Below are 16,683 nucleotides of genomic sequence, written 5' to 3' on the forward strand. Positions count from 1 at the left end.
TAATTGTCATCTGAGGATTGTCTGTATTAGGTCGGCCAGTGAGCATGTCTGTGAGGGATTGTCTTGATCGCCTTAGCGAAGACGCAGCCTGAAATAGGAAGCTCCACTTCCTGGTTTGGGGCCCCTGACCTGTGTAAGAGCAGAGAAATCTAGCTGAGCACTGATCACGCACACACTCATCTCTTTCTGCTTTTGTCTGTGGATGTCATTAGTTGGTTCAGATTCCAGTTCCTTCAACTTCCTGTTATGATGAACTTTAACCTAGAATGGTAAGCTGAATAAAGAGTTTCTTTCCCATGTTGCTGTTGATCGGGGAATTTTATTATAGCAAGGGAAAGGGAGTTAGAACAGCCATCCAGAGTGGAATACCAGGTAATAGGATTAGACTTTTATGTACGAGTGACATGAGATGTCCATGAAAAAAGGAAAGTGGAAATGTTCAGTGTAATTTATTTTAGGTAAAGGAAAAAGAGGCATCTTTTAGTGTATTTTCGATATCTAACCCCCACCCCCAAGACTGGATAATTTATAAAGAAGAGAAGTTTATTTGCCTAGCAAGTCCAGGGGCTTGGTAAGGGTTTTTGTGGCTGTTTCATGCCATGGTACAGGGCACCATCCTGTGATAGAAAAGAGTAAGTGCGCTGGGTTGTGCATCTTGTCTTTTTCTAGAGACACCAGACTTGGGCAGAGGCTCCACCTTGAATATGTTGTCTAATCCTCCCACACTTAACATTATCACATTAATTTAAGGATTAAATTGTAAATATAATATATATATATATACACATATATGTATATATACATACACATATACGCATACATATGCATATACACACATATATGTATACATGTGTATATATATGTATATGTGTATATATGTATATGTGTATATGTGCATATGTGTATATATGTATATATGCATATATGTATATATATGTATATACACACATATACATATACACACATATGAGACAGGGTCTCATGTAGTCCAGGATAGACTTGAACTCACTATTTAGCCAAGGATGACCTTGAATTTACAATTCTCTCGACTTCACCTCTTGGGTGCTGAGATTTCAGGCATGAGACACCATACCTGATTTACGTAGCGCTAGGGTTGGTATCTAGAGCTTCATGCATGCTCTACCAACTGATATGCACCCCCAGCCCCTCAATACGTGAACATTTGAAGGACAAATTCAAACTGCAAATAGAGGAAAGCAGGAAGGGAGATAGGTAGGCAGGCAGGAGCTTTTCTCCACAGAGAAGGGAGAAGCCCTTCTCCTGTGGAGCTCGGCCGCCCAGCCTCCTGACCCCCTGACCAGGCCACTTGCTTGCTCACGTTCATTCATTATGCACAGTGTGGAGGCATATTTGTTTTAGGGAACCTCAGAGCAAAGCCCTAGCCCCAAGGGTGGTCCTGGGCAACTGTCTGGCGCAGCTCAGCACATGCTAGGGTCCCCTCCATCCTCTCCAGCACCCCAACAGAGTATAGAGGCAGCCTGGGCTCCTGCACCCATGCCTGATTCTTGATGTCCAGCACCTTCCAGATGTTTGCCATGATGCTTCCTCAAAGAGCCTCTCTGAAATACAGATCTGAATTTCCCAGAAACCCCGAAACATAAGCCAGTGGAGCAGACCCTTCCTTCTGGAATCCAAGGGCATCCTAGCCTAAAAGATACCCAGCCTGCACCCACCCAGCCCCACATCTCAGACTGCATTCACTTAATCTCACAGGCACCCCATAACCCTGCAGTCGCCTGGCCTACACCCACTGTATTCCTAACCCAGTATGAGCCTTTCCTGCTTCAGATAGGCCCCTGGAGGGTTACAGGGGTCTGTCAGGGTGGGTGGTCTCATTCCTGTGCTCTGTGTGCCCAGGAGTACAGATTCCAGGCTTCCAGGAGGGCTTAGGAAGAACCCAGCATACAAATTCAAAGCTTTCCTATCTGAGGTTCATATAGATTAAGTCACATCCCCAAAAGCACACACACACACACACACACACACACACACACACACACACACACACACAGTGTGTCTAGGAACCTCAGAGTTGGCTCAGGACTCCCAAGACCAAGTTCTCAGCACAACGAGATTTATTTGCTCCAGAGGGACAGAAAGCAGGGAATAAGAGACAGAAGATATAGGATGTGGGAGAAGGGACAAAGGAGAGGGAATGGGCATTTATTTGTCCAGGTGGGGACAAAGGATTGCTTCTGGATAGAGAGGAGACCAATATGGCACATAGGAAAATGGTGGTTTGTGGAGGCAGAGGGGGAAGCCTTGGGTTAGGACGAGGTGTTTAATTTTAATTGGACATGTTAATTAGGTGAGCCAAGGGGGACTTTTCATTGCTGGGCTTCAATACTTTGAGAGCTGAACTTTGGTAGTCAGCCCCAGGAGAGGAACTGGCCAAATTAGGGACTAGAACTTTGCTTTAGGAATGCAATCTAACAATTTTTAGCAAGGCAGAGAGGGAGAAGGGAAAGGCCCGGCCGTGTTTGCTGTGCTTGGCCTGATTAGAGTCCCTTCAGCTGTGATCGGGCTGGCATTGAAATTGTCCCACATGAGGACAGTGCTCCACATCTAAATATCTGAAAGGATGTTGGGAAATGGGACTTGATTCCTTCCACCAGGATCTGAGAGGCAGGTCTAAGAATGATGCCTCAAAAATTTAAAGAGGCTCTATTTTATTTGAAGTAATATATTTCTAAAGAGTACATATTTGAGCTAGAGAACATCATACTAAGTGAGGTAACCCAGACTCAAAAGGTGAATCATGGTATACACTCACTAATAACTGGATATTAACCTAGAAACCTGGAATACCCAAAACATAATCCACACATCAAATGAGGTACAAGAAGAAAGGAAGAGTGGCCTCTTGTTCTGGAAAGACTCAGTGAAGCTGTATTCAGCAAAACCAGAAGTGGGAAGGGGTGGGTGGGAGGACGGGGGAGAGAAGGGGGCTTATGGGACTTTCAGGGAGTGGGGGGGCTAGGAAAGGGGAAATCATTTGAAATGTAAATAAAAAATATATCGAATAAAAAAAGAAAAAAAGGAAAAAAAGAGTACATATTTGTCAGAATAGACATCAAGACTAGTCTCTCCTCTCTCTCCTTCTCCTGTCTGTCTGTCTGTCTGTGTGTCTTCTTCTTCTTGTTCTTCACTTCTTCTTCTTCTTCTTCTTCTTCTTCTTCTTCTTCTTCTTCTTCTTCTTCTTCTTCTTCTTCTTCTTCTTCTTCTTCTTCTTCTTCTTCTTCTTCTTCTTCTTCTTCTCCTCCTCCTCCTCCTCCTCCTCCTCCTCCTCCTTCTTCTCCTCCTTCTTCTCCTCCTCCTCTTCTTCTCCCCCCTCTCCCACTCCCTCTCCCTTTCTTGTCTGTCTGTCTGTCTGTCTATCTCTTTCTCTCTCTGTCTCTCTCTCTGTCTCTCTGTCCCTGTCTCTCTTTCTCTCTCTGGTTTGGATGTGTACCTGTATGCAGATAAAGTAGGAAGAAAGCCTTATATATGTGTGTATATACCCTTTTTTTTTTTTGGTTTTTGAGACAGGATCTTGCTCTGTAATTTAGGCTGGCATGAAACCCCCTATGTAGTCTAATTTGGTCCCAAACTCACAGAAATCCTCCTGCCTCAGCCCTCCAAGTGCTAGGATCACAAACACATGCTGTCATGTCTGTCTATGTGTTTGTTCTTGGTGCCCATATCTTTATGGCTGTTGGCCTTGCATATCCACAGTCTATGTCTTCTACCTCATAGACTTCTACATATCAACTTTTCTGTATCTCTCTGCTCTGGACCCTATCTCAGGGATGAGAACTTTAAAACAGGGCATTCATCAGCTGAGAATACTCACATCCAAGGCTGAGATGCTGGTATGTAACAGTCTGGCTTGTAAGTCACTCAGCAATGATGGCAGAAATCTGTTGCCAGCTCACGTGGTGCCACCATGTGGCCATATTTTGTCATAAGGCACTTTGTACCTTAGATGGGTCATCTTTAAAATTATCCCTCCAATTTATTTTTCCAAGAAATTGGAGTGATTCATGTTATGCTTCCACACTGCGTTTAGTAAGGCCTTAGTGAATGCATTTAGCATTCATCATTTGTCCTGTCAAGACCACGGTGCACTGGAACAATGGAGCTGACTAATCAGCAGACAAGCTATTCAGACACCTGTGAGATTCGAAGACCAATTCCTTCCTCCCTCCCTTCCTCCCTTCCTCTCTCCCTCCCTCTCTCCCTCCCTCCTCCTTCCTTCCTTTCATCTGTGCTGGGATGCCAGTGGGCCCAGTGAGGTGGTCACACTAGTCAGATGCCCCCAGCCTCTTGTGCTAAGTATCTACAGCACTTGCTTCTCCACTCAGCTGTCAATCACATGCATCCCGTTATGTGGCAGGCACTCGGGACATAGATATGAACAAGCAGCAGGTTCTCACTTTGGTTGAATCAACTGGCCACGTGTGATATGTCCCTGATAGGCTCATGTATTTGAACACTTGAGTCCCAGTTGGGGATACTGCTTGGAGGACATTTTAGGAGGTAGAGCCTTCCTAGAAGAAGTATGTTCCTGGAGGCGGGTTCTGAGAGCACATAGCGTTTCTCCTTATTTCTAATTCAGGCTGTTTCTTGTTTGTGGTGAAGATGAGATCTCTCAACTTCCTGCTCCTGGTGTTTTCTGCCATGCTTACCCCGTGACTATGGTCATGGCATTTTTATCACAGAGACAAAATAATACACAAAACTACTACTATGTACTTAGGTACTCGGAATGTTTATCTTAATCTGAGTATTGAGAAAGTGAAGTGCGCAGAGGCCAGCACAATCGCCCTTAGAGCAGGACTCCAGAGGACTCCAGGGTTCATGGTTTGGGGGTGTTTATGCGTCCAGTGGTTCCCAGTTGAGAACATCTCTTGAGGGGATGAATCATATAAACTGAAGGATCACACATGAATAACATTGCAAGATGCGTTTTAAAGTCATCTATGAGCTAAACCTGTCTCTTGAGTTCTCTGGCCTAGTCCAAGGTTTAGTCACCTTTGTGCCAGTACCCAGACACCTTAAAAGGATATGGGTCTGGAACAAATCCTCCATTTGCTCCAGCAAACTGTTATCTCTTTATTCTCTCTTGAAGTGTCTTAGCGATTCCAAATAAATAGTGTGTTGGTTTAAATATATGTTTTATTATTCATAATGCCTGTCGTTGGAAGTCAAAGACTGTCACTCACAGATCCAAGGAGGGAAACATGTAACTTGGTGGGTGGGTGGGTGGGGGCAAGAGAGCAAGGAAGCTCTCCAGGGCTGGTCAGAAGGATACTTTGTGTAAGAACTGTTAGCTCTCCGCCAGATTACCACCATCATGGACACAAGTCATGTGCAGCCCATCAAGCTGGCTAGGGTGACCAAAGTGCTGGGCAGGACTGGTTCACAGGGTCAGTGCACACAGGCACATGTGGGGTTTATGGGTGACATCAGCTGCTCTATCATCTGAACATCAAAGGCCCCGTTCGAGAGGGTGATGTGCTCACCCTGTTGGAGTCAGAAAGAGAAGCTGAGAGGTTGCACTCACCTTGCTGCTGGGTCCTGGATATCCACCACTTAGCCCATGGGTGTCCTGCACCTGTTAAGTAAAGCATTTGTATAAAAAAGCTGTTAGTTATTATGATCTTTGTCTCCATAGGTAGGGAGGGATGAGACACAGTAAACAGTCTTGGGATTGGCCAGCTTGAAGGATTTTAGGTTGGCTCTTGGGTACTGGGCGATCCCTGCTTGTCTGACAGCTGGTGTTAGAGTGCTTAAATCAGGGGGTTAGTGGTCTAGAGGAAGAGAGCCTGAAGATAAGGGGGGTGGCTGTAGGATCAGTTGGTTTATGTTTACTCTTTTATTTTCTCCCCTGGTGCTAAAGATAGAGTCCATGCATTTTCTCTTGAGTGAATTGTTTATTCTTTCTAGGCTTTGGCTAGCCCTGGAAAAGCCAGTCTATCTAGGGTTAGCTAGATCTTATCTTAGACAGTGAATTAATTACTGTTCTCTTGCTGTGAGGAGACACCATGACCAAAGAAACTTATAGGAAAATGCCTTTGGTTTATAGTTTCAGTGGGTCAGTTTCGTTATCATCATGCCAAGGAGTGTGGCAGTGTGTGTGTGTGTGTGTGTGTGTGTGTGTATGTGTGCTGGAGAAGTATCTGAGAGCTTATGCCTGATCTTTAAGTTGTAGGGAGAGAGAGAGAGAGAGAGAGAGAGAGAGAGAGAGAGAGAGAGAGAGAGAGAGAGAGAAGACAGAACCTGGCACTAGCTTTTAAAAGCCTCAAAGTCCATCTCTAGTGACACACCTCCTCCAACAAGGCCACACATGGTCCAGCAAAGTCACACCACCTAATTCTGTCCAAATAGTTCCATTAACTGATGACTAAGCATTCCAACACGTGCCCTGTTGGGAGGATTCTCCCTCAAACCATCACATTAAAAGGGTGTCTATCATGGTGTACCACCTGAAATATGCTAGGGTAATAGTGGCACAGAGCTTGTAGGAGTAACCAACCATTACCTGATGGGACTTAAGGCCCACTTCTCAAGACCAGATCCATTTCTGATGCTTCTTGGATAACTAAGGGTGAGACTAGATAACCCAGGGACCTAGGGCAAATAATACTGGTCTTTTAAAAATGTAGAAAAATGTAGCAATAAAATGACCCCCTAATGACAGTCTGCTACACTCATAGACCGGTGCCTTGCTCAGCCATCGTCAGAGAAGTTTCCTCCTGCAGCAAATGAGAACAAATACACAGACCCACAGGCTGGGATTACACAGTGAGTGAAGGTCCTTGAACCACTCAGCCCTAAGTGAGATGTCTCTATCAAATCCCTTCCTCAGAGCTCAGGGAACTCCACAGAAGAGGAGGCAGAAAGAATGTAGGAGCCAGAGGGTAGAGAGAACACCAACAAAACAACATGAGCACAGCTTTTATGAATTCACAGAGTCTGAGGTGGCATGCACGGGGCCTCCGTGGGTTTACACCAGATCCTCTGAGCTGACATGATGGCTTCTAGTTTAGTGTTTTTATGGGACTCTTGAGCATGTGAGCAAGTGGGTTTCTGACTCCTGCACCTTTTCTTGACCTCCTTCTTTTCTGTTGGCCTGTCTTGGATGTCATAGTTTTTGTTTTATCTTATTTTGTTGTGTTCTTAAGACTGAATGAATAAATGAATGTGAACCTAGACACTAGGATAAAGGTTAACAACAGACCTCTCATTTATGTCTTCTGAGAGATGGAAAAATCAATTTTTCTCCAATGCAATGACACTGGGTACGTCAGCTACTCCAGGACAGGACTCGTGTTCAGGAATAACTGACTAACATGTCATAGACTATGCAATATTTTTTTGTGTGTGCTTGTGCTCTATTTTGGTTAGTTTTTTCCTTTCTTTTTGGGTGATATGTATTTTTCTAAGTTTGGGGCATTTTGTTGTTGTATTGGATTTTGGTTTGTTTTTTGAGAAGTACTTAAAATTGGGTAGGTAAGGAGGAGGAGAGGATCTGGGTAAATTTGGGGGAGGGGAAGAATATGATAAAATAGATTTAAATTAAAATATTTTAGTAATATAGTATGTACATATATATTTATTCCTATATATACATGAATGGTTCCACTAGGACATTTTTGCTTCCTGTTCCAGACCTTATTTATGTTAAATTTTGGTTCCAGACAGGGGAGCACTCCTTCCGGGGATCACCCCTTCCTGGGGGACACAGTAAATATTTCTTCTCCCTGGCTACCAGGTAAGAAAGGAATAACAATGTTAGGAGGAGCAACTGATTGGAATTATCCAAGGAAATGTGGATTGCCTTTCCACAATGGAGGTAAAGAAAATTGTATCTGGAATACAGGAGGAGATCCTTTAGGGAGTCTCTTGGTGTTGCCAAGTCCTGTGATTAAGGTCAATGGGACATGACACCAACCTCATCAAGGCATTAACTGGATCATTTGAGGTAGGAAGACTGGCCTTAAATCTGGGTCACCCTTTATCATGGTGGCCTATATAAAGTGAGTGGAAGGAAAAAGCTTTCCAATTTTGCCCACCTGGCTTCGTTCCCACATACACGTTCACAGATCTTGCTGTTGAGCCTTGCCTCATGGGCATTAGAGACAACTTCTCTGGGATTCCAACACATACGGAAGACATCCAGCTTCGTGGGCTAAATGACTCTTTTGGGAGACTGCCACTGTTGGACTAGCTGGACCACAGCCTGCATTGTATCAGGTTTGTATCATTATGCTTGAAGAAATGATAAAGCAGTTAGTGAGGTTTTAGATAGAGCAGTTAGTGAGGTTTCCTTACTCAGGGAGTCCCAAGGGATTAGGCTGGGCAGTCCATTTATTTATTTATTTATTTATTTATTTATTTATTTATTTATGCATGTGAGTACACTGTTGCTCTCATCAGACACACCAGAAGAGGGCATCTGGTCCCATTACAGATGGTTGTGAACCACCATGTGGTTGCTGGGAATTGAACTCAGGACCTCTGGAAGAGCAGTCAGTGCTAACCACTGAGCCATCTCTCCAGCCCTGGGCAGTTCATTTAAATATGTTAGAGAGGCAAGAGACAATGAAAAGCAGAGAAATATTTAATCCGTGTGGCCTATGAGGAAGAATAGACTGGGTACTGATAGGAGCTTCAGGGTTAAACAGAGGACGAGTTGAAGCAATGAGTGAGTGAGGTGTGCAGTCCTGGTCAGAGTGCTGCATGGCTCTTCATGATCTCAGGTCTTTCTGCAAGGCCTGAAGAAACCAAAGGAACTAGCTTGTTATGAGATGCCTGCTTCTGCCTGGTTGGTGTTCTCATGACAGGGTGATGGTCTGTCATCTGTTATATCATAGTGTGTCTTACCTTTCAATATTATCTGTATGGGCCATATAGATTAAATAGCATCTTTAAGCATCAAGTGTACAAAATAGGGTGATTCAGTGCATGCGTGTGTGTGTGTGTGTGTGTGTGTGTGTGTGTGTGTGTGCACCATTCCTGGAATCCAAGGGGTCTGAAGGTTTAGGACAATGACTTTTGGGGGTCTGGAGCAGGACATTGTAAAAACAGGTAGGAAGATAATTTAGTTCTTATCTTTTTTTTTTTTTTTGGCTCCAACCATGATGAGAGATGAGGTTGGTCAGATGTTTTAGACCTTGGCCTTTCAGACAGCCATTCCTGGAGTCATGAACAAGCTTCTGTGCAGAGTTAGCAGGTGACTGAGCCAAAGTAGAGGCTATATGCAGAATTAAGGTAGATGCCAAGCTTTTGATTTCCTTGTAGGCCCAAATGAAGAACAAGCCCTTAAAAGTGTTTTTAGGCTGGGCAGTGGTGGCTCACACCTTTAAACTCAGCACTTGGGAGGCAGAGGCAGGTGGATTTCTGAGTTCAAGGCCAGCCTGGTTTACAGAGTGAGTTCCAGGACAGCCAGGGCTACACAGAGAAACCCTGTCTTGAGAAACAAACAAAAAAGTATTTTATTCAGTCACATATGGTGGTGCACACCTTTAATCTCAGCACTGAGGAGGCAGAGGCAGGTGAATCCCTGGGAATGGGAGGCCAGACTAGTCTGTACATAGCGAGTTTCAGGACAGACAGAACTACATAAAAGAGAGAATCTGTCTCATTTTTAAAAAGAAAAAAAATGCTGGTTCTAAGTGTTTGTTATCAAGTCATGGTTAATAAAGGTTAAGAAAGTGTTAAGTACTTACTTTTAAAGTTATCTGTAGTAAAGGTCTGTGTGATGTATTGTAAATATTGTCAAATGTGTAGATGGTTGAACCAGCTGCTATGATCAGCATATATGATGATCTCTGTCCCCCAGATTCCTCCATGTGACATTTTGTGTTTCCCCCCTTCTTTCCATGTTTTATTTCAATCCTTCCTCCAGCTCTAACTCCTGGGAACCATTGATTTATTCTCCATCCCTGAGAATTCTCCAAAAAACGTTGTACATATGAAGTCCTCAGGTAAGCACATAACTTTGTGGCTGCAGTTCATTGACCTAGCACAGTGCTTTTTAAAAAAGATTCATCTAAGCTATGGTATTTATCAATAACCAGATTTTTTTTTAATTAAAAAATATTTTATTTTTTATTTACTTATTCAGTTTACATCCTGCTCACTGCCACCTCCCAGTTACCCTTCCCCACAATCCTTCCCCCACTTCCCTTCTTCTCTGAGTAGGCGGGGCTTCCCTGGGTATCCCCCTCCTACCCTCCCCCTGAACATCAAGTTTCTGCAATCCCCTCTAAGGCCAGACAAGGCAGCCCAGCTAGAAGAACGCATCTGCTACACATGGGCTGGGATGGTCTAGACCGTGTATGTTCTTTGGAACAACCAGATTTTGATGTAGAAGTTGTTTAACCATGAACTTTAAATGATAAAACTCTTTGAACATTTCATTTCTTCTGGCTGTTGATTGACGGGAGGGTGTGGCAGCGCCCACTCAGACTTGTTTCCTCCTGTATCTGCCCACTTCTACTAGATGCCTGGAGCTTGCTCCAGCCTTGTTATCTCACTCAAGGTCTGGATGGCAGATGAGCTCTGCTTCTGAGTAGTTGTTCCTCTACTTCAGAGAAAGTATGCTGCGGCCTCCAGGGCATGTTACTGAGCTAGGAGTCCCTTAGCCCCAGAGTTCTTTAGCTGGGGGAGCTCAGCGTTGCACAGTTCCAACAGTGGGGGCGGAGCTGTCTACTGGCCTCTAAACTAGAGAGGCTATCCTAGTGTTCATCCTAGTGTCAGCAGCGGGAGGTCCTAGTGCGTGCCCTTCCCCCCGCGTGGCTCTTGCTCTTGTGCCCATTCTTCGCTCACACGTTCCACTGCTGCGTCATAAGGCGACACACCCCACAGTGTATGCCTTACGGTGGGCTCCTTCGATGCTAGGGACGCGTCTCTGAGCCGTTGACTCCATTTGGCGGCTCCAATTGTGCAGAGCTGTCCGGATACCTGGGCCGGGTTCGTCCTCTCCCTTTCCCTCTGCCCCTGACTGTGTCCACTAGGGACCTGCAGAAGAGGCCCTCACCACCGGGCCACCGTGTTTCCCGGTCTCTCCGGGTTAATTCCGTAGATGGGTGTCTGAACATGGCTGATAGTCTGCCTTTTGAAGATGGCGCAGCTTTAGCCCATCCTCAGCAGTACCCTGAGTGCGTTGTGGTCGTCCACGCGCAGCGATATCCAGTGGAGAAATTTTCCTCTACGCTCTTAGGTAGCCAGCACAAGTCAGTCAGTGCTTTCTAGTTCCAGGATGTCCCGAAGCTTGATGATCCTGAATGTGTTCTCTAGTAAGGGCAGAGACACACTCCGTTTTGTTCTGGGGCAGCCGGTCCTGATTATATGGTCTTTTCTTACTGGCCACCTCTTGACTCAGTCTAGGAAGGAGGCACAGATTAGTACTCTCCAGGAGAGCAGCAGTCAAGTTCAAATCAAGAAAAAGAAAGATCTCACTACCTTGGGAGAAGGTGGAGAAGGATTTGCCAATCAGGAGGACGGCTCCCCAGTCACCGAGAGGCCTTGTGATCAGGGAAAGGGCTCTGATCACAGTGGGAGCGCCTCATCAGCTTTTACACGTCTGTTTGTCAACGGTGTGCTCTCTTCGTTTATACCCAAGCCAGGACCTCTGGGTAGAGATACCTGTTCGAAGAACTCAGGAAAGAGCTGTATTAAGGAATACCAGATCGCTTTCAAGAGCTCATGCAAACGAAATGCTATTGCCAGCTCCTACAGTTCCTCGCTAGCACAGTGGCCACCAGAGAGAATTTGCGTGCGTGCTACCAGAAGGGCTGCACCTAGGGCGACTTCCAAAGCCGCCCCTGCACGTGATACCAGAGGTGCTGTCCCAGGTGCTGCTCCAGGCGCTGTTTCTAGTAGGGCTGCAGGTGCAGCCCCAGGTGCTACTGCGTGTGATACCCGAGGTGCTGTTCCACGAACTGCTCCAGGAACTGCTGCAGGCGTTGCTCCAGGTGCTGCTTCTGGTGCTGCTGCACGTGCTGCCACAGGTGATGCTTCAGGGGCTGTCACAGGGGATGTTGCATACAATACCACAGGTGCTGCCCCAGGAGCTACTTCTGGTAATGCTGCAAGTGCTGCCCCAGGCGCTGCTGCAGCTGTTACATCGGGTGCTGCTACAAGTGCTGCCCCAGGTGCTGCTACATGTGCTGTTGCAAGTGTTACTTCAGGGGCTGCTGCAGGGGCTGCCCCAGGTGATGCTTCAGGGGCTGCCGCAGGTACCGATGCACATGCTACCCGGGGTGCTTTAAGAGGCACCACTGCACGTGCTACCCGAGGTTCTTTGAGAGCTGCTGCTGCACGTGCTATCCGAGGTGCTTTGAGAGGCACTGCAGCACGTGTTACCCGAAATTCTTCAAAAGGTGCCATTGCACGTGCTACCCGAGGTTCTTTGAGAGCCGCTGTTGCACATGCTATCCGAGGTGCTTCAAGAGGTGCTGCTGCACGTGCTATCCAGAGTGTTTCAAAAGGTGCTGCTGCACGTGTTACCCGAAGTTCTTTGAGAGGTGCTGCAGCACGTGCTACCCGAGGTGCTTCCAGGGGTGCTGCTGCACGTGCTACGCGAGGTGCTTTGAAAGGTGTTGCTGCACGCGCTATTCGAGGTGCTGCCAAAGGTGCTCCTGCATATGCCGCACCACTCCCAGGTTGGGCCCAGTTGCAGGTGCTTGCTAAGAAATGCAGGGAAAAAAGCCGCGAACGTAGCTCTTCAGGTTGTACGAAAAAAAAGAAAAAGAAACACAGGGAAGCAGAGCAGGCAACCACGACAGATGATCCTCAAGTTCAGCAAGAAGACCCATTGAATGGCCTCCCCACACCGGATATTCCAAGGCCTGTGAGACGCAAGATCCCTCTGTTGCTGCCCCATAGTCGAGGTGTTCCACTGATTTTGCCCCAATCCCCAGAACTATGTTTTGATATCATTGTAGATGACTTTGACCTAGAGAAGAAAACTGAAATGCAGTGGACCAAGACCTTGAAGGGTAAGTGGAAGGCTGTGTAGACAGCAATACCACATACTTTCCTGTCTTCTGCTGTGTCTGCTGCAGGAACCTTCTTCAGCATCTCTCCCTTCAGTCCCCTCACCCATTCAGAGGAGAGAAAAACAGTAGGAAGATTCAAATCCCTAAGCCTGGTTCTCATAATAAGCTCCAATGGCTGTCTCTGGGTGCCATTTTTCTTGATCCACCTTAAATCTCAATTTGCTTTGTTTGAATATAAAGAAACAGATTTCTGTCCCCTAAGTACCTGCCTGCTTGGTCTTTGCAAGCAGTTTACTCCTTGTTCTTCAGTCAGCCCAAGAAACTCATCTGGCCGATGGAAACTGTGGTAGATCCACTAAGCTTGCTAACTCTACCCAGAGAGACAATATTCTAATCTCACCTACTTCATGCTACAAGGCAAAGTTGAGTGATTGGTGGATGTTGATCTAACCCTGTGGATCCTGGAACATAAAAGGGGCAGTTCAGGTTGACTTTCCTCTAGGTGTTAGGGTGGCTACTGCTGGTGGAGATGCTACTTCTGCCCCATCAGGTGCTTACTTGGGCAAAATAAATGCACACACACACACACACACACACACACACACACACACACACACTGCCTGGTGGGTTGTCTGTCCTCACAAAACACTCATACACAAACCAAGATGGTCTAGACCAGTGGTTCTCAACCTTCCTAATGCCACAACACTCTCTTCTTCACCTTGTGTTCTTTCACTGCTACTTTGTAACTATAGTTTTGATACTATGATGCATTTTAATGTAAATATCTGATGTTTCTGATGGTCTTAGGTGACACCCCGTGAAAGGGTTGTTTGATCCCCAAAGGGGTTGTGATCCACAGGTTGAGAACTGCTAGTCTAGATTAATCTTCATATGGCCTCTATGATATCAAACACTTTGTAATTATTAAATCTCCCTTTATTCTCTTCACATATTCTTATTTGTGTCTTTTACAGGTAACGGTGCCAAGGCCTGGCATAATTAAATGACCTGCGGATAGCCACATGTCACTGAGCACTTAATGCTGATCTTCAATTCCGAGCATCTAGTTTTTGTACTCTATAAATGTAGTATAATATCACATTCTGTGTTAGAGCCATTTTGATACTTAAATAAGATTGTTACCCAGTATGCTTGTTGCAGTTTCTGATTTATACTAGTGTGTGATAGATGTGGTCTCATAGTATTATGTCCCTTTTGTTGGTCACAGTTGTGACCCACAACCCCTAGAAGCCTAGGACGTCTTCCCAACGTCCCTTGTCCATCCTGAGGATGGTCATTTGTTGCTGAGGGTTCTGATTCAGGATATTCTTGATCCTTCAGTCCTCGGGACACTGCAGTGGTACCCATTTCTATTTAGAGCCTTGGTGAAGGTAACCCTCTTTTCTTGGAACCACCCTGTCATATTTCTACTTCTCCTGCTATGATAAAATACTCTGACAAAAAGCAAGTTAAGGAAGACAGGGTTTATTTGGGATACAAGTCCAGGTTATAGTTCACCATTGCAGGAAAGCCAAAGTAGGAACTTGAAGCAGCTGGTCACGTTTCCAGTCAAGAGCAGAGAGAATAAGTGCATATGTGCTTGCTTGTGTTCAGCTCCATGCCTACCCTTAGAAAGCACAAGACCCAAACCCAGGGAGTAGCGCCACCTGCAGTGGACAAGTCTTCCCATCTTAAAGCAATCAAGAAAATTCCCCACAGACATGCCTAAGGTCAGTGAGGCCCAGAAAAACTGAGATCCTCTTCCCACATGATACTGGGCTCTGTCGAGTTGACCAAACTAAGCACTGAATGCTCTGTTTCTAATCACTGAAGCAACTATCTCTGTGTTCAGAGCAAGACGACTCTCCTTTGAGTGGCATCATGATCTCTTTGATTCCTCGGTACTCAGGTTGGCAATTCTAGATGAATTACAAATCCATTATTCCCTAGTGCATCTTTCCATGTTTTTTTTTTTTTTTATTACATCGTTTTCCTTTTACAATTCTTTGATTTGTTTGTTTGTTCATTTGAAATAGGGTTTCTCTGTGTAGCCCCGGCAATCCTGGAACTCACTCTGTAGACCGTGCAGGCCTTGAACTCAGAGATCCATATACCTCTATCTCAGAGTGCTAGGATTAAAGGCATGCACCACCAGACATTCTGTGATTTTAGATGTGAAATATTTATATGGTTGATAAGTAGAGAGTTTATATCTCAGTTTAGAATTATTCTCAACTCCCAGGTATCAACTTAAATAACAAACTTCCTGAAGATTAGTAAATTTACCCAGGAATGGACATTGCAGTTGGAACATGTGTATCATGGTAATCTTTGCATATATTTGAGGAGGTGAAGACAAAGAGGATTGTATAATTTGCTTTATTTTTTATTTGTTTTTGTTTTTTTGAGACAGGGTTTCTCTTGTGGCCCTGGCTGTTCTGGAACTCAATCTGTAGACCAGGCTGACCTTGAACTCAGAGATCAGCCTGCCTCTGCCTCCTGAGTGCTGAGATTAAAGGTATGCACCTCCACGCCTGGCCTATAGTTTATTTTAGAACATTTTGGCTACAAATACTAATAACAGTGGCACCCACTAGCCCAAGGTTAAACTAGACAGACAAAGTTTGGTGTGGACCATATATCCTTGTAGAATTATTTTCTGTGTAAGGTTACTTGGCTCCACACAAGGCTATGGTCTGGCAGACTTTTATGTGGGCCCCTTTTTATTAGGCACATATACATGAGATCCCTTCCTTGATAACTTAAATGTATTTCTTTGAGTATAAGACAACTCCATTTTGATCCAGACAACAGTCACATAGGTCACCCACATAAGCAAAATCTTGTCTATTATGGGCAATATGTTACAAGACTAGGGAGATGGGGAAATAACTGAGATTGCTAATAATACATAGTCCCAGGTTGTTTAGATGGGGCTGATGAAGTGACCCCCATCTTTCATCTACTTAATGAAAGAGAGAAGCAGCAATGTCAAGGTCGGAGTTAGACACTTGTAATGATGGAAGCAATACATAATGGCTGTGAAGTTGCAGAGAGCCTGGAGCCAACTAACCAGGTCTCTAGAAGCTGGAGAAAGCACCCTCAGCAGAAGCATAGCTCTTCTGAACCTTGCTTTGTAGATGTTCAGGCAATGAAGTACTGCTTGTTGGCAACCTTGCCTTCACTTAATGAAATAAACTATGTGCTGGCTAGTCTGTCGACACACAAGCTAGAGTCATGAGGAAGGAGGGAGCCTCAGTTGCGAAAATGCTTCCATAAATTCTGGCTGTGATTGAAGGAGAGAGGAAGAGGCCACTCTTACTCTTTTATAGCCACCCTAGAGAGAAATAACCTCATTGACCCAGAAGCACGTGCCTGTGATTTAATAGTCCCATACTACATAAGGCCTTACCACCTATTAGCTGTGCAACTAACAAATAAACGTAGACTTGGGGGACACACTCAGCCAAACTGTAGCAATGGTGAACACATGGATGGGAGATCTTGCCACACAACTGGAGGAGTCTCACTGTCACAACTCTGGCTGGCCTGGAACTTGCTATTTAGATCATGCTGGCCTTTTATTATAGTTCTTATTACTAACACAATTTTCAAATTTAAATATATTTTGATATTTTTCCCCTTTCTCAAGTCCTTCTAGATGCTCTTC

General features: G+C 45.1%; 1 protein-coding gene and 1 pseudogene across 1 annotated transcript; both read left to right on the forward strand.

Annotated features, from left to right (window-relative positions):
- Positions 1-5,356: 5,356 nt before the first annotated feature.
- Positions 5,357-5,628, forward strand: LOC127694454 (40S ribosomal protein S28-like; annotated as a pseudogene).
- Positions 5,629-9,053: 3,425 nt separating this feature from the next.
- On the forward strand, positions 9,054-14,016 carry LOC127694456 (uncharacterized). The gene is given in 5 exon segments (XM_052195972.1): positions 9,054-9,093; positions 10,958-11,244; positions 11,246-12,500; positions 12,537-13,010; positions 13,988-14,016. Coding segments are annotated over 5 exon segments (2,085 nt in total).
- The last annotated feature ends 2,667 nt before the right edge of the window (positions 14,017-16,683 follow it).

The sequence above is a fragment of the Apodemus sylvaticus genome, chromosome 10 (genome assembly GCF_947179515.1).
Source record: "Apodemus sylvaticus chromosome 10, mApoSyl1.1, whole genome shotgun sequence".
Taxonomy (NCBI): Eukaryota; Metazoa; Chordata; class Mammalia; order Rodentia; family Muridae; genus Apodemus; species Apodemus sylvaticus.